Here is a 20,305-nt window from a genome sequence, read left to right as displayed (position 1 = left end):
CCCCCCCACCCCGCCTTAGCCTTCCAAAGTGCTGGTGGCCTAAGCCACCGCATTCGGCCTAAAGGCTCTTTACCAAAAAGACTTTTACTTTCTCTGAATGGGAATCTTTAATGTGTCTGCAAGTTAAAAACAGTGAGATGCAGGTAAACTAGATCTCTTTCCAATTAAACTTTAAGCCCTTGGAGGGCAGGCACTGTGTTTTTACCTCCAGGCATTCCCCAGCATAGAATATGGTGAGTGATGGAGTCACTAACTTTGTATTTACCTCTCTCTCCATGCCAAGGTTTTCAAACTCTTACACCAATTGTTTCCATTGTAAGTGCAAAAGAAAGTCCTTTACGAGCTCTATTCGAAGAGGGGATGGCTTGGAAGGAATCAAGGGACAGTTGGCACTTGGGTGAACAAAAATTCAAAAGAAAAACCACCCTCAGCTCCGAGAACTTTTGGATTTGTGGAGTGAGATGCTATGCACAGTGGGAAATGGTTGCTCTTGAAGTCCTTGAATCTTCAGTTGAGTTTACAGGATCACAAACTGCTGAACTTAACTGCCTTTGTTTTGGAACATGTTAAGAGTCAAGTGTGCATATTTGTGGGCGTGGGGCCACAACTGAATTGGCCCACAAGACCGTAACAGGATGAGCTAACACTGGCAGGGGACATCTGAATCACTTAAGGTTGATTTCAGCAGACATGGCACCAATACACGTAATCTGTAAACAAAACTTTATTACAGTGCATTTATTGTAGTTGAAAACATGCAGCTCCATTGGAAACAAAGAAGATTCAGAAACATGGAAATAAATTTTGTATCTAAAAATAAATGGATGCTAAAAATAAAAGTTTTCATTTTTGAAGGAAAAGCGTATTCATTTTTGTCAAACATTTACAGTAATCAGAGTTAAAAAGCTATAGCTTTCATGATTCTGCTATGATTCTGATTCTATTCTTCAAAGTAAGCTATGTGAGGTTGACCGAGAGAACACTTGACCACATCTACTTCTCCACCCCCATTCTTTGCCCGTTGAAAGTGAATGTTAATTGAATCCTCCACAATCTCTTCATCCATTTGAATGTCTTCCATTCCAGTCAGAAGCACTGTCCTTTTAGAAATTCCTGAAAATATCTAAGAAGGAAAAAAATGATAAATTGAAAGATTTCTAAGAGCTTTGAATTATGAAACTTTACATTCATAATCTCTGCTTAATATGTTTTACTTTATCTTAGCAGAGACAAGAAATCTTAGGAAGATTTTCCAAGCGAGAGAATACCAAGTCAGATCTGAGTTTTAGAAAGAGAACTCTCGTGGCATTATGGAACACGGAGAAAAGAAGGGAAGCTCTGGGGACAGTTTAAGAAAGTGAACTCTGGTGGCATTATGGAACATAGAGGAAAGGAGGGACGCTCTGGGGACAGAAAGTCCAGATAGAGAGGTAGTGAGAAGCGGAGCTGGGAAGATTTAGTGACCAAATGAATGTTAGAGGTGAAGCAAACTGAAGAGTTAAGCCTAAGTTCTAGCTTGGCCTTTATGAGTGAAGAGACTTTTGGAGCTTTTAAAGATCTTGGCAGTTGTGATCTCAAACCAATTATGAGCTCCAAGCTCCCTTCCCAGGTAACTGTTGGGAGCGATGACATCACTGTATGCCCTTGTAATGGCTGGAAGGGACATGATCTTGTAAATAGGAAAGCTGTCACTTAAAATTGTATTGTTTGCATATTAGCCATGTATCTCTTAAAATTTTATTATGTTTACAATGATGTACCTTATTGGCAACAAATTATTAGTTTGATGTTTAACAATAGTGCCTTTAGTAAATTATTTTACAACCAAAAAAAAAAAGTTCTAGCTTTTAGGTTGGTGGACTAGGTAGATGGTGGTACCACTGGATACCTTACAAGGAAGAGGAAAAGGGAGCAGGTCTGGGGTAAAGATAATGAGTTCAGAGAAAGGAGGCAGGAATTCTTTCTCAAGCTCACTGATGATAGATGTGTGAGAGAAATGCAGCTATGTTTCCATATACAAAAATAACAATCATGCCATTATCTGAGTAATTTCAGTTTTAAAAATTGTATTAAAAAGTACAGTTTTGCATTAAAATGCTCTTTCAAAAGACAGGCTCATTCTGCACCAAGCAAAAGTGAAGAAACCATTTTGATATCCCTCATTCATATAGTAACAGACTCACACAACTTTATTTTTTGTGGGGTGGGTTTGGGCACTGAGTTCTGAAAATGAGAGAAAAGAGATGACTTTACCTGATACTTTTTCAAGTACATTTCTGTGTATGGAGAAACAGTAACTCTATGGCAGGTTTCATTTATATAAAGAGGATATTCTTTATTTTTCAAAATCTTTTCAGCAACTAAAAGCAAAGCAAAAACAATACTTTTCTTTTTTATATCAAAAACATTTTTAAACAAAGTTAAAACTTCCTTCAAAGAGAACACTATTACAATAAACATTGAGTTGAAAGATTAATTTTTAAGAAATTCTAAAGTCTACTTTGAAGTCCACAGTATATAATTTTGAAAATGAAAAGGCCAAACAATAATGAGGTTTAAGGGCTTCCTTCCATCTTGAATTATTCACTGCAGTCAATCAATGCATAAAGGACTGCAATGTCCTCAGACAGATCTACTTTGAGCTACAAAAAATACGATAGTCTTCTGCCAAAAGTAACCCACTCATGTAACAAGACTGGAGTGTTTTCCAGTTTCTCCAAAGCTATACATGAAAACTATGATTAGAATACTATATACATTTTTCAATATATTTTAATGCATAATAATATATTTATAGATACATATATACAAATACACACATATATAGTAAATTACTTGGCATTCCTTTAACTAATATATGATATTTGGTAAACTGAAGTAATGATGTTAACCAAAGTGGGGAGAGGATTGAATGTCATCTGGAAAAAATGAAAAGAAATAAAAATTCATCTGTTTTCTCCAACACAAAGAGTAGTCTGATTTATTTGTAGCAACATTTTTTTCTCCTAGAGTGATGAAAGGACGTGTGTCAAGACTGTAATGTTTAACAGAAACAGTTCTTCGGAATATCCAACCATCCTTTTTATGACTCTTCCCACTCTTCTACCTTGGATCAGCAATATGGTACCGTGGTTAAGAGTGTAGGCCCTCATTGGCAAGGATGTGGAGAAACTGAAACCCCGAGGCATTGCTGGTAGGAATGTAAAATGGTAAAACCACTATGGAAAACAGTATGACAGTTCCCCAAAATATTAAAATAGAACATGATATGGTCCAACAACTCAACTTCTAGGTATATACCCAAAAGAACTGAAAGCAGGGACTCAGATAGATACTTGCTCACCAATGCTCAGAGCAGCATTTTTCACAATAGGCAAAAGGTGGAAGCAACCCAAATGTCCACTAACAGATGAATGGTAAACAAAACGGATATGTAAAATACACACACACACACAGAGAATATTATTCAGCCTTTGAAAAGGATGAAATTCTGGCCAGGTGTAGTGGTTCATGCCTGTAATCCCAGCACTTTGGGAGGCCGAGGTGGGTGGATCACCTGAGCTCAGGCATTAGAGACCTCCCTGGGCAACATGGTGAAACCCCATCTCCATTAAAAAAAAAATACAAAAAATTAACTGGGTATGGCGGCACTTATCAGTAGTCCCAGCTACTCGGGAGGCTGAGGCACAAGACTCACTTGAGCCTCAGAGGTAGAGGTTGCAGTGAGCCAAGATGGTACCACTACACTCCAGCTTGAGCTACAGAGTGAGACCCTGTCTCAAAAAAAAAAAAGAGATGAAATTCTGATACATGCCACAACATGGATGGACTCTGATAATATTATGCTAACCAAAATAAGACAGACACAAAAAAGAAAAATATTGTATGATTCCACTTGAATGAGGCACCTAGAATAGGCAAATTCATAGAGACAGAAAGTAGAATGGTGATTACCAGGGGCTGGAAGAAGAGATAAAGGAAAATTATTGTTAAATGGGCACAGAGTTTCAGTTTGGGGTGATTAAAAAATTCTAGAGATGAACAGTGGTGATGGTTGTACAATATTATGAATGTACTTAGTGCCTTTGAATTATACATTTAAAAATTCTTAAAATGGTAAATTTTATGTTATATATATTTTATCACAGTTAAAAAAAAAAAAAACACAGTGCAGGGCCTGAGTCAAATAGACCAGCTTCAGTCCTAGCTCTGCTACTTTTGAGTTATGTGACCTTGAATATGTTGCTTGCTTCTTGAAGCCTGTTTATTTTCTGCAAAATAAGCATAATTATAGTACTTACCTTGTAGATTGTTGTGATGAGTCAGGAAAGCACAGTTTATGAAGTATCTGGACTATTTATCTCCAGAATACCTTCATATCCTTCAGTAGTTACCTATTGGATAACCTATAACCTGCAAAAGTATTTTTCCCCTTCTGGCTAGATGTAACCTCTAGGAGGGCATCCCCAGATGACCCAAGAACACAGTTTCCCAAGCTAGAATTATCTCTCACAGTAGGGTTATAAATTGCATTCTAGTTTGTTTTATTTATTTATTTTCATTATTATTATTATTCTGAGACCGAATCTCGCTCTGTTACCCACGTTGGAGTGCAGTGATGCAATCTCGGCTCACTGCGACCTTCACCTCCTAGGTTCAAGCAATTCTCCTACATCAGTCTCCCAAGTAGTTGGGACTACAGGCACGAGCCACCGCTCTCGGTTAATTTTTGTATTTTTAGTAGAGGCAGGGTTTCACTTTGTTGGCCAGGCTGGTCTCAAACTCCTGACCTCAAGTGGATCTGCCCACCTTAGCCTCCCAAAGTGCATGAGCCACCACACCTAGCCTGTCTCATGGATTTTCTTTTCTTTTCCTTTTTTCTTTCTTTCTTTCTTTTTTTTTTTTTTGAGACAGAGCCTCGTCTGTCACCCAGACTGGAGTGCAGTGGCACAATCTTAGCTCCCTGCAACCTCTACCTCCCAGGTTCAAGCAATTCTCCTGCCTCTGCCTCCCATGTAGTTGGGACTATGGATGTGAGCCAGCACGTCTAGCTAATTTTTGAATTTTTAATGAAGATGAGGACTCACGATGTTGGTCAGGCTGGACTTGAACCCCTGGCCTCAAGTGATCCCCACCCCCGCCTCAGCCTCTCAAAATGCTGGGATTGCAGACATGAACCACTGCACCTTGAGAGATTTTTTAAAATCCAAGATATAGACAAACTAAGAGCAAACAGGCTAAATGAATATATGAATTTGGTGAATTGAAATCTGGATGCTTGACTATGGAAATTTCCACCAAGTTATTGTTCATTTTCAAGACAACATATTACTGTAGCCCTCAAGACCCCTTCCTTCTGTAGCTCTCCCTAACACACTCCACCAGGATGTCCTAAACATCTTCCAAAAGCTCAGGTCAAAAATGGATATTGGACTGGGCATGGTGGCTGACACCTGTAATCCCAGCACTTTGGGAGGCTGGGGTAGGCAGATCAGTTGAGGTCAGGAGTTCGAGTTCGAGAGCAGCCTGACCACTATGGTGAAACCCCATCTCTACCAAAAACACAAAAATTAGTCAGGCATGGTGACACACACTTTTAATCCCAGCTACTCTGGAGCCTGAGGTGGGAGAATTTCTCGAACTTGGGAGGCGGAGGTCGCAGTGAGCTGAGATCGTGCCACTGCACTCCAGCCTGGGCAGCAGAGCAAGACTCTGTCTGAAAAAAATATATATATTGATATGTTTTAATGTGCCCAGAGAAAGGCCTGGAAAGACACCCAAATAACCATAACTAATTAAATCATAGGAGAAAGGGAAGTTTGAGAACATGTCTCATTTTTTCTAAATTTGTGTTTTTCTGTATTGTTTCAATTTCCTTAAAAAAACCATGTATTACTTTGTCATGAAAAAATCTAATCTATCAATTATTTAAATTTTTTTTTTTTTTGAGACAGGCTCTCACTCTGTCTTCCAGGCTAGAGTGCAGTGGTGCAATCACACGTCACTGCAGACTTGACCTCCCAGGCTCAAGTAATCCTCCCGTCTCAGCCTCCTGAGTAGCTGGGACCACAGGCATGCACCACTATGCCTGATTAATTTTTAAAAAATATTTTGTAGAGATGGAGTTTCACTATGTTGACTAGGCAGGTCTTGAACTCCTGGGCTCAAGCTATCTTCTTGAGGCCTTGCAAAGTGTTTCAGCCTCTCAAAGTGTTAGGATCACAGGCATGAGCCAAGGCACCTGGCCCTGTTAACGTTTTTTAATGGTATAGGTGAGTTTCTATTATATGTGTAAACCCAGGAAAAGTCCTAATAATTAGAGGAAATCAATACTCATCTAAGATACTGCTGTAAATAATAATGAGATGGAAGAGATAGTGATATATATATATATATGTGTGTGTGTGTGTGTGTGTGTGTGTGTATTTATTAATTGCTCTGTCACACACACCCTGTGTGATCATCAAGTTCTTCATTACCCCAGTTCTCAGTTTCCTTGTCAATAAATAAGTTTATCCCCTACTTCCAGAGTTGTGATAAATACACAGAATCCTAGCAGCATGCCTGGCATGTGCTCAGAATGCACTGAGATAGGGCAGGGTGTGGTGGCTCACGCCTGTAATCCCAGCACTTTGGGAGGCCGAGGCAGGCGGATCATGAGGTTAGGAGTTCGAAACCAGGCTGGCCCACATAGTGAAACCCAGTCTCTACCAAAAAAAAAAAAAAAAAATTAGCCGGTGTGTTGGCATGCACCCGTAGTCCCAGCTGAGGCAGGAGAATCGCTTGAACCCTGGAGGCAGAGTTTGCAGTAAGCCAAGACCATACCACTGCACTCCAACCTGGGTGACAGAGTGAGACTCCATCTCAAAATAATAATAATGATAATAATAATGCATTGAGATTTTATACACTTATTATTTGTACCAGTATTATCATTCCTAGTACTGTCCCTGGAAATAATTTTCTACACTCTACCATTTTATAAGGTTTTTTAAAAACCCCAATTATAATGCTAATACATTTCAAATAAAAGAAGTAGAAGAAGAATACTTTCAGGAACAATAGAACATGACTGTAATGGCAGAGTGTCTTCTACACCCGTGAGTACCTCCAGTCTCCACAAACGTGATGACGGCGCTCCTGGACTGTCTGTCGTAGTCCACGCTGTCCACCTCTCCTCCTCCGTTCCGGGACTTAGAAAAACTCAACTCTAGTTTGTCTCTCATCTGATCTTCAGGCAATGTGGCAGGAATTTCAGTAACATTGATTTTCATTTTAGAAATTTCTACAAAAACCTGGAAAATGGTTTGATGTTCAGAAATACGACGAGAGAAGTGCCTATGATGAACAGAAATCCAAAAAATTTTAATCATCCTGTTACCTGGAATCTGACTCCTGAGTTTAGTGGAACTGGCTGGGCTGTAACCTCCACGTTTACGTCTTCTATCTGCACATGGTGTTTACTCATTCTTACCACATTTTGGGCAACTGAAAAATAATTCAAGAAGGAAGTATTAATTTTAGATATTTTAAGCATTTTTATGCTTTTGGTTTAAGAATAAATTATCCTATTTTTAACTTTCTTTAATATTAAAGGGTCTAATTTAAAAAATTGGATGGGGGGTGGTTCCAAGTGATAATGGTCTTGCCACAGAAGTAGAATATATATTTTGGAGGATCAGGGGAAAGGGGGATAGGATCTCACTCTGTTACCGAGGCTGGAGTGCAGTGGCGTGATCACAGCTCACTGTAACCTCAAACTCCTGGGCTCAAGAGATCTCCCATCTCAGCTTCCAGAATAGCTAGGATTACAGGTGCATGCCATCACACCTAGCCACCACGCCTCCCTTTTGTAGAGACGAGATCTCACTTTATTGCCCAGGCTGCTGTGGAGCTCCTGGACTCAAGCGATCCTCTTGCGTCAGCCTCTCGAACAAAGTGCTGGGATTACAGGCATGAGCCACTGCTCTTGGTCCCAAAGTAGAATATATTAATGTCAAAGCACATCAGCAAAATCACAATGTAGAAGTTCTCAATTTCTAGATTCCTCTTGTAAGATGAATCTTTTATCTCTTAAGAGATAAGCCTAACCATTTTCCAGAATTCATATGTTATTTCAGTCCAGCTGCATACCCGTCCTTCTACTATGAACGACATTACCAGAGAATTCCCCTAGTACACTAACTCACAGCCAGAAATTCTCCCATGTTGAGTAAGCTGGAAAACTTTCATGGCTAAGTGTCAAATATGTACAATTAATCTTAATTTTACTTAACCTTATCTTTTGTTACTCCTTAACATGTTAGAAGCACTAGAGCGATTTACATTCATTATGTCTGTCTTCTCAAGCGTTACACGTTAAAGACTACACAGGTTGGAATATCAAAGAGTATTTTTTTGTCATACTTAATAACAAATTCTACTTTTGCAAAAATGCTTTTGAAACCATTCTTTAAAAAGTTGATAGTCCTGCTATATTGATCACAAAGCTGTCAAGTCTAATTTATCCACGCAAATGGGAGAGGTTTAGTAAAATGCCAAAAGTCACCAGCACTCCAAAGAGCAACTCTATGTTAATTTAAAATGTATGTGAGTGGGCACTTATTCTTAACTGTGTGGCATGAGTTTATAATACTTCACTTTTGATATTTGGGGCTGCTATACCAATCTATCATGAAAATAAGTGATGTTCAATCTCTGTCTTATAAAACATCACATGTGTTTATGACAACCAGATGGCACCACACCACAGCTGCAGGAAGAGAAAAAAAGGGCCAGAAGCCAGGGCCTGGCCGTGTGGGAACTGAACTCACTGTACCAAAATATGACTCTATAACTTGGATGATGGTTTTTTGGTTTTTTGGGTTTTTTTTGCTAATGACAACAGAAAATATCAATGAGTAATACTCAGATAATCCTCTTTCCCTCCCACTCCTCTGCAAAACCCCAACATCTGGTGATCTGATGCAGCTAAGAGGGACCACTTGTGTTTCAACTTTTGTTACTCTGACAGTCAAGAGTTGACTCCTCCTTAATTGTGTTTTAACCTAATGCTGTCCCAAGAGATTGGGAGCTCAGAGCCACATCAAGGGTAGAAGCAATAATGTAGGTGCTTCTTTAGAGAATTCCATTTCCAACATTCCCAAGAAATTGCTGTGCAGAAACCCTGCCTCCAGAATCCTCATTTATATCTATCTTTTAGTTATATCCAGATTACCAAGAGCAATCACCAAAGTGAGTCCTGGACTCCCACCTATAGCAGTAGCTCCAGGGTGAAGGAAAATACACTGGCAATGTATATCTTCTAAGTGCAGATACTAACCTGCTGGAATGCCTTTCCTTTTAACATTTACTTTAAGGCTACAGTGGTGGACCAGTTGTCAGGAGATATGGGTTATAGACTCTCAGAATCTGAGTACTGGAAGGGCTGGGCACACCGTCTGGTCCCTCACCACATAACTTAAATAAAAGAACAAAGGCCTGGGCTGGTGGCCTACTGAGAGAAATATTGGCCCGGTGGAAGTACATGGACTGTCAGGGGTTGGCTCTCAGCTCTGCAATTAACTGTATAGACTTTAAGCAAGTTAATTATCTTCTTTAAGCTTCTGTTTCCTTATCTGGAAAATTCCTAACATATAGCAACAATAACAACTAAAATTTACTAAGTTCTTATTAAGTGCCCAACATTGTGCTAAGTATTTTATCAACATTTGCTAAGTACGTTATCAACAATAACAACATTTATTAAGTTTGTATTAAGTATCCAACATTGTGTTAAGTATTTTATCAACATTTCTCATTTAATACTCAAAGCAGCCTCATGAAGTAGGTACTACCACAAAGCACCTGTATAAAACTCTGTGGTTTATAAAGAACCCATCCCACATCATGCTTCTAGGAAGGGATAAAGCTGGCACTCAAAGCCAGATCCTCCCCATTCAGGAACCACCAGCTCTGAACAGGGGCCCTCACCATGGCAGACTTAGCAAATATCAGGTCTCATTCCAAATCTCTAACTCCTAGTCTCTTTCCATTCATTAGCCATGTTCCCTTAGGTAAATCCCTTAAACATCCTCAGAATCTGTTTTCTTGGCTATGGCATGTCTATATTTAATGTACACAATAATAACTGTCCTATCCTCCTACATTTATGGAATTGTGTGAGTATAAAATGCCACAATGTCTCTGAGAACAGTATAGTTCTACTACCGTGAAATATTACTATCATTACTATTTGGAGGTAGCACGTGGAATAGAAAGAGGCTGATGTTGGACATCACAGCACCTGAATTTAAGTCCCACAGTCATGGCTTTCTAAATAAGAGATCATATTCAAGTCACTTGTCTCAGAGTCAGTATTCTCATCTGTAAATGGGAATAATCATACCTGCTTCAGGGTGTCACTATGAGGATAAGAAATAATATAAGTAAAAATTGCAAAGCAATAGCTAAATGTCTGTGAAAAAATCTTTGAAAGTCCAAGCGCTTTCCTAATAACATGGTCATATTTTTTAACATTAGTCATACCTTCTTCTTTTTCAAAGGTGATAAGTGCTTGTCCTTTCTGTAACTCATAACGAACTTTCGAGCTCACTTGAAATGAACAGGAGATATTTTGAAACTGGCTGTCATTCTCAGGAATTTCAAGTGAAATGAATTTCATCTTTGTTTCAGGAATATCCTCCTTAATCTAATTCAAACAAAAATGTTTGATTAAAATCAAGACAAGAAATAACTAAAGTCCTTCCAATGATAATGTAATTTGGTCATCCAATAATTATTCCCACTGATTTTAGAATCTTGTAGAACTCTGAGTATGGTCTTACTTAACATCTTTAGTAATTGCTTTTTTCCATGTAAGTGCTCAGTAGAGTAATCAAATGATGATCTTTTAATATTATTTCACAGATGAAATTTAAAACATATAATCCTCTCACTTTTTCTAATCAATGTTTAAATTGTCAATATTGTATGATGCTCAATTCTAAAACTTACATCGTTCACGTAGATGAGGACTATTTTTAAAAGTGCCAACAACAGACTATCTCAAAAGGAAATCATTTGATATTATGTTTAATTTCACTGCAAAGTATGAAATATAGAGTTGGGTATAATTTAGTATTTCAAATCCAAATAATTTCATCCAAAAAGAAAGACTCCAGAATTAGATTATTTTATTTTAATTATTTATTTTTATTTTATTTTATTTTTGAGATGGAGTCTCGCTCTGTTGCCAGGCTGGAGTGCAGTGGCACAATCTCAGCTCACTGCAACCTCCACTTCCTGGGTTCAAGCAATTCTCCTGCCTCAGCCTCCTGGGTTCAAGCAATTCTCCTGCCTCAGCCTCCTGAGTAGCTGGGACTATAGGTGTGTGCCACCACACCCAGGTGATTTTTGTATTTTTAGTAGAAACAGGGTTTCACCATGTTGGCCAGGATGGTCTCTATCTCTTGGCCTTATGATCTGCCCACCTTGGCCTTCCAAAGTGCTGGGATTACAGGCATGAGCCACCGTACCCAGGCCAGAATTAGATGATTTTAAATTTATTAAATTTTAAAATTCCACCTTCCCCAACACCTGCCCGTCAACTTTTAACCATCACCACAACTTAGGTTTATAAAAAATGAGAAGGGACAGTATGAACAAAAATTATAACCTGAGGCTGGGTGCGGTGGCTCATGCTTATAATCCCAGCACTTTGGGAGGCCGAGGTGGGCCAATCACCTGAGGTCTGGAGTTCGAGACCAACCTGGCCAACATGCTGAAACCAGTCTCTACTAAAAATACAAAAATTAGCCAAGTATGGTGGCAGGTACTGTAATCCCAGCTACTCAATCCCAGTAGGCTGAGGCAGGAGAATCACTCGAACCCAGGAGGCAAAGGTTGCAGTAAGCCAAGATTGCATCATTGCACTCCAGCTTGGGCAACCAAAGCAAAACTCGTGCCTCAAAAAAAAAAAAAAAATCATAACCTGAAAGATAAAGGTAGGTGGTTATACTTAGCTGCTTAGAATTATTGGGATTAGCATATTTATACAGCCCACAAATGAGATAGGGTGCTTGCATTTCTATTTCCCATGGTTATTTTGCATGCTGACAGTAATACAAATAGATTAGAAATATTCAGTGAGTCAAACTTATTCTTTGCCTTTACACGTAACTGCAGTGTAGATTCTGATTACGGTAAGGCTGTCTTCAAAACAATCTACAATGTCTGAGAAAAGGCAGAGTGTTACCCAATAATGCAGAAATATCCAGTATATGCTGAGGAGCCAAGGGCTTTCTGAAATTAGATTGAGAAAGTTTGATTCTATTTCTGACCCCACTGTGACAGAGAGCAAATTCACTTAAGCTCTCTGATCACGGTTTTGGTCCTCTGCAAGGTGGGTCGTCTAGGGCTGGCTGGTTTCTAAAGGCTCTTTGAGTTGTAAGACTAAATGATTCTAGCTTCTGTCTGAGAAGTAACTAGAATCTTAAGAGGCTTCTGCACAAAGTCACTCATTTCATAAACACAGAAAACCTCACTTCCCGATATTCAATATCCTATCTCCCACTTCAGAAACAAAAAGTGTCAATGCTTTAATTTTTTTTTTTGAAATTTTAATAATATATTTAATTAAGCCAATATATCTAAAGTATTATCATTTCAACATGTAATTAATACAAAATTAATGATATCTTTGTATTTTTGTTTCTAACCTAACACTTCAAAATCTGATGTGTATTTTTTTTTCCTTTTTTTTTTTAATTGCATTTTAGGTTTTGGGGTACATGAATGCTTTAATTTTTTAACAATCTGAGTTGTTAAGAAGAAAAGAGAGTGAAATTTATGTATAATTAAAATACAGAAAAATTTAGGACAGAATTTAAATGGTGAGGATTAATTTATGTCCAACTTTTTAAACCGTGAAACTCATTTAAATTACCAAAGCACCTTGGATGAGAAGAAGAAGAAAAGAACTCAGTGAGAAAATCCAGAATTTGATCCAACAATGATTTACTAATGATCATCTTTTTTGGGTAAATTTTATTAATTTTTTGTTATTGTAAATTTGTTAAAGTGTGCATAAATAATAGGAAAATGCATGTATCCTAAGTAATACAGCAAGGGCATCAGTACAACCTCACAGCAATAAGAATGAACAGATCACAATGACATGCAGCAACACAAGTCTCATAAACACAATGTTAACACAAAAAAGACAGAAGAGGGCATACCATGGGCTTCCCTTTAAATTAAGCAAGAGCAGGATGTTTGAAGCTAAAATAGTGGTTACTTTTAGAAGCAGATAAGACCCAGAAAGGAACCCAAATGGGGTTTCTGAGGTGTTGTCATGTCTGTCTATCATCAGAGTGTTAATCACACATTTTAAAAATGAATTTTGTATAATTAAAATGCTTTTCCCAAAAACTATGTGTCCATCAAAAATGTAGCATATAAAATAATTAAGAGAGTACCTGGAATTCTCTGGTAGCCTCTTGTAACTCGGTTTCAAGCTTTTGGATCACCTTCTTTAGCTGAATATTTTCCTTTGTAATTTCATCAATTAATCCCTTAAAAATACCAAATTGTACCAAAGAAAGTAAATAGCCCCTGAACTCATTTTTCTGAATGAACTAAAGACTATACATTTATCTCATCCTGAACAAAGAAAGACATTAGACAGTCTCAGAATAGATATGACTATGTGAATAATGCATTTGTTGAATATTTTGCATCATCACCTATCTATTCTAACACTGCCAAGTAGTACTATCTCCATTATGTAAACCAAGAAACCACCTTTTACACTAGACCAAAGTCACAGAAATATCTATAGTAAGGCAAAGATTGAGATCAGATCTTCTAACTATTACTTCAGTGCTGCATCAGATCCTTTCCTAGCTATTTGTGACTACAATAAGAGTTTTAAATTGTACTGTAATTGTGGGCATACTACTCTGTGGTCGTTGTTGTTGTTGATTATCTGTGATTCCCGTAGTACACAGCTGCCTTAACAAGCCAGACATATGACCTTAGGTAAGGGGTTTAAACTACCTGGGCCTCTGTTCCCTCTTGGGGTCTAATGAGATAATTGCTAACTATGCTCTTAACTCGATGATGCAAATCCAAGAAATGAGGGCATGAGTGAGAAAGCAGCTAGTGTTGTAAGCCCTGTAAGGGAAAGAATAAAAATATGACACTTTTTATAAGGCTTAAATAACATAATGGAAGTTAAAAAAATTTTAAAGCCTAACAGCCTTGCAAATTCAAGGCAATATTGGACAAAGACATACAAAACATGCCTTACTGCGGAACTAGTAGATATAAATTCATTTTTAATAATACTCAGTAATTTTCCTTTTTACCTTGTTTTGTTCATCTTTCATAAATTCATCTGACCAATGCTCCTTAAGAACTTGTAGTATACTGTCTTTGTCAGCTTCCATGATTCCCTAATATTACAAAAAAATATTGTAAGTATAGTTAATATACACAAATTTAAAAAGAAAGAAATAACAACTTTTGCCCTTTTATGGAAGAAACATCTCTTCTTTGCTATATCTTTTTTTCCCATCATCAGTCTTTATTATCATATGGCTTATATCCAAACAAAGTCTGTATTTCAATACTCTTTTTTCTTTTTGAGACAGAGTCTCTCCCTGTCTTCCTTGCTGGAGGGCAATACCACAATTTCAGCTCACTGCAACCTCTGCCCTGAGCCTCCCAAGTAGCTGGGATTACAGGTACCCGCCACCATGCCCAGCTAATTTTTGTATTTTTAGTAGAGATGGGGTTTCACCATGTGTTCAGGCTGGTCTTGAACTCCTGACCTCAAGTGATCCGCCCCCCTTGGCATCCCAAAGTGCTGGGAATACAGACGTGAGCCACCACACCTGGCCACTATTTCAAATAACTTTCACACCTATAATATATAAAAAGATTATAAAAATCCTTTGCTTTTCAACAAAATGATATACAGAATGTAATGAACATTAATGTTCCTTTGTATTTTATATTCCAATCATAATATCATGTTCCATTTTAAAAGACTACTATTTTGGTTTTCCAACATTTTTCAAAGGTTTTGATTAAAATATTTAATTCTTCCTATTGTTCTCCCCACTTGTAAACTAAGTCAAAAGGCCTCCAACATATGCTTTCTCTACACAGGTGTCCTTTCCTGGAGCTTTCACAAACTCTCCCCCTGGGTCCATAAATGTGGATCGGGAAGAAATTACATGTTTATGTCTAATAACCTCTAATTGAAGCTTAGTAGTCTCTTCAATTATGAATATGGTAACAAACTACAGTAGTATTTACAGCACCTGTGATTATGACCAGTAGAAAGCAGATATAGTTTCATAGAATAAAAATTGTTGCAGATATGCCAAAATAGTTTGTGTTTAACCTGGCTTCTGCATTAGTTACTAACCTCACTGCTAAATCTTGTAATATATTGTAATACATTGATATATATCACTATATCAAAAATTTGCTTTTTAAATATTCTGATAACCACATTTCAATACAATTGACTTTTGACCAGGCGCAGTGGCTCACACTTGTATTCCAGCACTTTGGGAGGCTGAGGCAGGCAGATCACGAGGTCAGGAGTTTGAGACCAGCTTGGCCAACATGGAAAAACACTCTCTCTGCTAAAAATACAAAAAAAATTAGCTGGGCATGGTGGCAGGTGCCTGTAATCCCTGCCAAATTTCAACACAATTGATTTCCTTTGTAATTCTATGTATTTTATTTTGTGTGTGTGGGGGGGGGGTTGTTTGTTTGTTTTGTTTTGTTTGTTGGTTTTTAGATAGTGTCTCACTTTGTTGCCCCAAGCTGTGGGGCACAAACATAGCTCACTGCAGCGTACACATCCCAGGCTCAAGTGATGCTCCCCCCTTCCCCCCCAGTAGTTGGGACTACAGGTGTGCACCATCACGCCCAGCTAATTTTTGTACCTTTTGTAGAGATGGGGTTTTGCCATATTGCCCAGATGATCTTGAACTCCTGGACTCAAGCGATTCGCCCTCCTTTGCCTCCCAAAGTACTGAGATAAGCCACTGCCTGGCCCAAATAAACTTTTTTTTTTAAGAAAGGCTCATAGGATTTGCCAAGCTGGCAAAGGAATTCACGGTACAAAAAATGTAAGAACTCCTGCCTACATACAAATTTACTGAGATGAAAAACTTCCAGATCAGAAATGGGACAAAGGATATAATGATTCATGACTTTACGTTTTTTGATGCACATTAACAGTCTGTGATATAATTTTCCAAGATTTCAAGTGGCTAAATTCTCAATATTCTTGAAAGGGAAATAAAAGACATCTATTCCTCCTTGAAAATAAAATAGAAGACTAGCAAAAAATTGGCCATGTCTTAGTTTAGTGAACATAGGAGTGTCAAAAAAAGAGGAGAGTTGCATAACATCCAGATCTTGGTTTCTAATAATATTCTTCAATAAAAGGAACCAGAGCTCATTGGAGCAATGGCTGATTCTAGGTCTGGGGCATAAAATACACAAAATAAGTCTGTAATATCTTATAGTGCCATTAAAGTAAAAAACATTAAAACACATGCACAGACACATACAATATGATGAGATTATGTGAAAGGGACATGAGGAGCCAACTGAAAGGGTTCCCAGTGGCCAAAGGTTCATACAGAGAATTGATCAAGTAAGTAAATATATGGAGGATAATAGGAGTGTTTTTCCTTTTTTTTTAGATGAAGTCTCTCACTGTCACCCACGCTGGAGTGCAGTGCTGCAATCTTGGCTCATTGCAACCTCCATCTCCCAGGTTCACATGATTCTCCTGCCTAAGCCTCCCCAAGTAGCTGGTATTACAGGTGCCCACCACCGTGACCAGCTAATTTTTTTGTATTTTTAGTAGAGACAGAGTTTCACTATGTTGGCCAGGCTGGTCTCGAACTCCTGACCTCATGATCCACCTGCCTCAGCCTCCCAAAGTGCTGGGATTACAGGTTTGAGATACCATGTCCAGCCAGAACCAAGTTTTTCACTGTCAGAGAAGGTAATTATAAATATGGAAAGGGAGAAAACAAGAATAAATACTGTTGATTGGAACTAGATTTCAATGTAATCTTGCAGCTGTGGTTTCTGATAGATGATTGAGATAGATAGATGATAGATAGATAGATAGATAGATAGACCTATGTATGTATTTTGTGTATATACAAATACATATATACCCCAGTTCTGTCTGCTGAGAAGGCCTGAGAGCAGAGACAACCACAATGAGCAATGAGCACACTCAGCACCCAGACTTTGGTTTCTGATACCATTCTCCACTAGAAGGAACCAGGACTCTTTAGAGAAATGGTTGATCCCAAAACCAGGACAGAAAAACTGCAAGATGAGCCTGGGACATCTTATGACACCAAAAAGCAAGGAAATGCTTAAAGAATGATGACAACATGTCAAAAGGACACAGAATCCAGCTTGAGATGGTTTTCAGTGACCAAATCTGCGGAAAAAATTAAAGATTAAAATGGATAATGGTAGTACTGATTAAATCTGCTGATTAAAGTAGAAAACTACATCCAGATAAATTAGAAATTTTGGTGAGGAACGGAATTTTTAGTGATCTTCAAAATTCTTCCCCACAAAGTGTTTACTGAGATAGAGACAGAGTTTTGCTCTACTGCCAGGCTGGAGGGCAGTAGTGCAATCCCGGCTCACTGCAACTTCCGTTTTCCGGTTTCAGGCAATTCTCCTGCCTCAGCCTTGCGAGTAGCTGGGACTACAGGCATGCACCACCACGCCCGGCTAATTTTTTGTACTTTTTTAGTAGAGACGGGGTTTCGCCATGTTGGCCAGGATGGTCTTGATCTCTTGACCTCGTGATCTGCCCGCCTCAGCCTCCCAAAGCGCTGGGATTACAGGCGTGAACCACCACGCCCAGCTCACAAAGTGTTTATTACTTTCAAAGAGGAAAAGAGTAACTTTACACTGGAGAAACCTGGCAGATATCAACATAATGAGATAATCAAAGTAAATGATGGAATAAATCAAAATAATGTAACATGTTACAGGATGCACTGAGAACACAACGTGACTTCGATGATCGTCCTGCCAAAGATGCATAACCTGAATCTAAGCATGAGGAAACATCAGACAAACTCAAATCGAGATGTTCTTCAATACAATTGCCCTGTTCTCTTCAAAAGTTTCAAGTTCAGAAGGCCAAGGAAAGACTAAAAAATGTCCACACTGAGACTAAAGAGACGTCACAACTGAATACAAAGTATGATTCTGAGCTGGATCCTTCTGCTATCACCGGGGCTCAGAAACTGATACCCCGAAGTATGGCACTTTGACATGCTGAACTGAAGATGCCTCAAGGTCTCTCTGACCTCCCCCTCCTCCTCTGTCTCTCCCAAAGCACCAGACGAAGGTGCACTGATTCTCTTATCTGCTTAAATTTGGGACCTGCCGGAAAACAAAACAATTACCTCTAGTCCCTTCCCTGAGTTTGTTTGTTTGTTTAGAGACAGAGTCTCGTTCTGTCGTCAGGGGCCAGGCTGGAGTGCGGTGGCGCGATCTCGGTTCACTGCAACCTCCGCCTCCCGGGTTCAAGCAATTCTGCCTCAGCCTCCCGAGTAGCTGGGACTACAGGCACAAGCCACCATGCCCAGCTAATTTTTGTATTTTTTTTTTTTTTCTTTTGAGACGGAGTTTCGCTCTTGTTACCCAGGCTGGAGTGCAATGGCGCGATCTCGGCTCACCGCAACCTCCGCCTCCTGGGTTCGGGCAATTCTCCTGCCTCAGCCTCCGGAGTAGCTGGGATTACAGGCATGCGCCACCATGCCCAGCTAATTTTTTTGTATTTTTAGTAGAGACGGGGTTTCACCATGTTGACCAGGATAGTCTCGATCTGTTGACCTCGTGATCCACCCGCCTCGACCTCCCAAAGTGCTGGGATTACAGGCTTGAGCCACCGCGCCCGGCCTGTATTTTTTTTCAGTAAAGACGGAGTTGGGGGCCAAAGTGGCTCCCGCCGGAGGTCGTGGCGCTTGTGAAGGTGAGGTCATGAGTTCAAGGCTAAACTGAGCAACCTCATAAGCTCAAAGAGATTGGCAAAAAAAAAAGAGACGGAGTTTCACCATGTTCGCCAGGATGGTCTCGATCCCTCGTGATCCGCCCGCCTCGGCCTCCCAAAGTGCTGGGATTACAGGCGTGAGCCACCGCGCCCGGCCCCCTGAGTTTTTATTAACTGAATTCATATCACAGAAAGAAGTCCGAAGTCCGTCAACAAACCTAGAGAGACTTTTGTTACAACCACTGTCTGCTCTGCAAGCCCAACAGGCTTTGTCCAAGGCCACTGTATGTTTTTCAAGTCCCTTGAATTCCCTTAAAAACCATTTACTAACCCTATAATCATCCACACTTCCCAATCTCCCTTTCTCCTAAAAAGTAGGGAATATAACCATCTGTACCCCATTGTACAGTAGTATAATTACTGTGATTTTTTCCCCCGTGCACATTAATAAATGTATATGCTATTTCTCCTATTTAATCTGCCTTTGCCCTTCAAAGAGCAAAGGGGAAGTTTCCCCTAGACCCCTACACTATTCAAGACATCCGCAAAGGGAGGCGGGGGACGGCAGGGCCTACCGGAGTGGGGCAACACTGGGGTTGAGATCCTCCTCCCGGAGCTGCCCGCAGCCGCGTCGCAGAGGCTACGCCGCCCGTCGAGGGGGCGCTCCTGCTTCTGGGCCCGCTGTGCAGTCTCTGGGCCGTCAGGGCTTGGAACCCTGTTTGCTTCGCACCTTGTTTGCTTTGCTTCATTCAGGAAATTGAAACATAAAATAATTTGTGTTTCCTCGCTGTTTTCTCGGAGTGTCTCTAGAGATAACTCTTAGGAAAACAAATTTCTTAAGAAAATGATTCTTGGCAGGGGCAGAGTTGTGCAGTCATGGCTCGCGTTGCAGAACAGGCAAGGTTTTTTTTAAAGGAGTCATCCGAAGGGAATACTGTTTCCAGTCTGTATGTACAACAGGCAGACGTTCTATCACCTTTCTTTCTTTTTACTGCCAGGAACGCTTATAGGAAGATTGGATTCTACACGGCCTGGCACCACAGTGGTATGACTGATTAGGGAAATACAGTGATAATGATTTGTATTCGTTTTTTTATTCTCTGCCATAACAAATTACATGGATTTAGTGACTTAAACACATAGGCACACACACACACACACACACACACACACTCTACTGTTTTAGGATTCTGTAGCAGTCTTACTGAGGTCTCACTGGGTTAAAATCAAAGAGTTGGCAGGGTTGCCTTTCTCTCT

At 39.4% G+C, this 20,305-nt stretch overlaps 1 protein-coding gene across 14 annotated transcripts in view; it reads right to left on the bottom strand.

Moving 5' to 3' along the window:
* Positions 1 to 708: 708 nt before the first annotated feature.
* NMI (N-myc and STAT interactor) overlaps positions 709 to 20,305 on the bottom strand; it is a 120,825-nt gene continuing 101,228 nt past the window's right edge. For 6 of the 14 annotated variants that reach the window (XM_078327801.1, XM_078327803.1, XM_078327804.1 and 3 more), the window contains 7 exons: positions 14,349 to 14,435; positions 13,458 to 13,553; positions 10,528 to 10,690; positions 7,382 to 7,488; positions 7,109 to 7,295; positions 2,254 to 2,360; positions 709 to 1,123 (listed from right to left, as the gene is read on the bottom strand). In XM_078327801.1, the coding sequence (XP_078183927.1) occupies positions 941 to 1,123; positions 2,254 to 2,360; positions 7,109 to 7,295; positions 7,382 to 7,488; positions 10,528 to 10,690; positions 13,458 to 13,553; positions 14,349 to 14,429 (924 nt within the window). In that variant the 5' untranslated portion in view covers positions 14,430 to 14,435 and the 3' untranslated portion in view covers positions 709 to 940. Of the gene's footprint in view, positions 1,124 to 2,253; positions 2,361 to 7,108; positions 7,296 to 7,381; positions 7,489 to 10,527; positions 10,691 to 13,457; positions 13,554 to 14,348; positions 14,436 to 14,782; positions 14,906 to 19,623; positions 19,857 to 20,305 lie in introns of those variants that run through there. The other 8 variants (XM_078327796.1, XM_008998906.5, XM_078327798.1 and 5 more) reach the window with 6 other exon arrangements.

The sequence above is a fragment of the Callithrix jacchus genome, chromosome 6 (genome assembly GCF_049354715.1).
Source record: "Callithrix jacchus isolate 240 chromosome 6, calJac240_pri, whole genome shotgun sequence".
NCBI lineage: Eukaryota > Metazoa > Chordata > Mammalia > Primates > Cebidae > Callithrix > Callithrix jacchus.
This window is presented reverse-complemented; position numbering and strand designations above follow the sequence as displayed.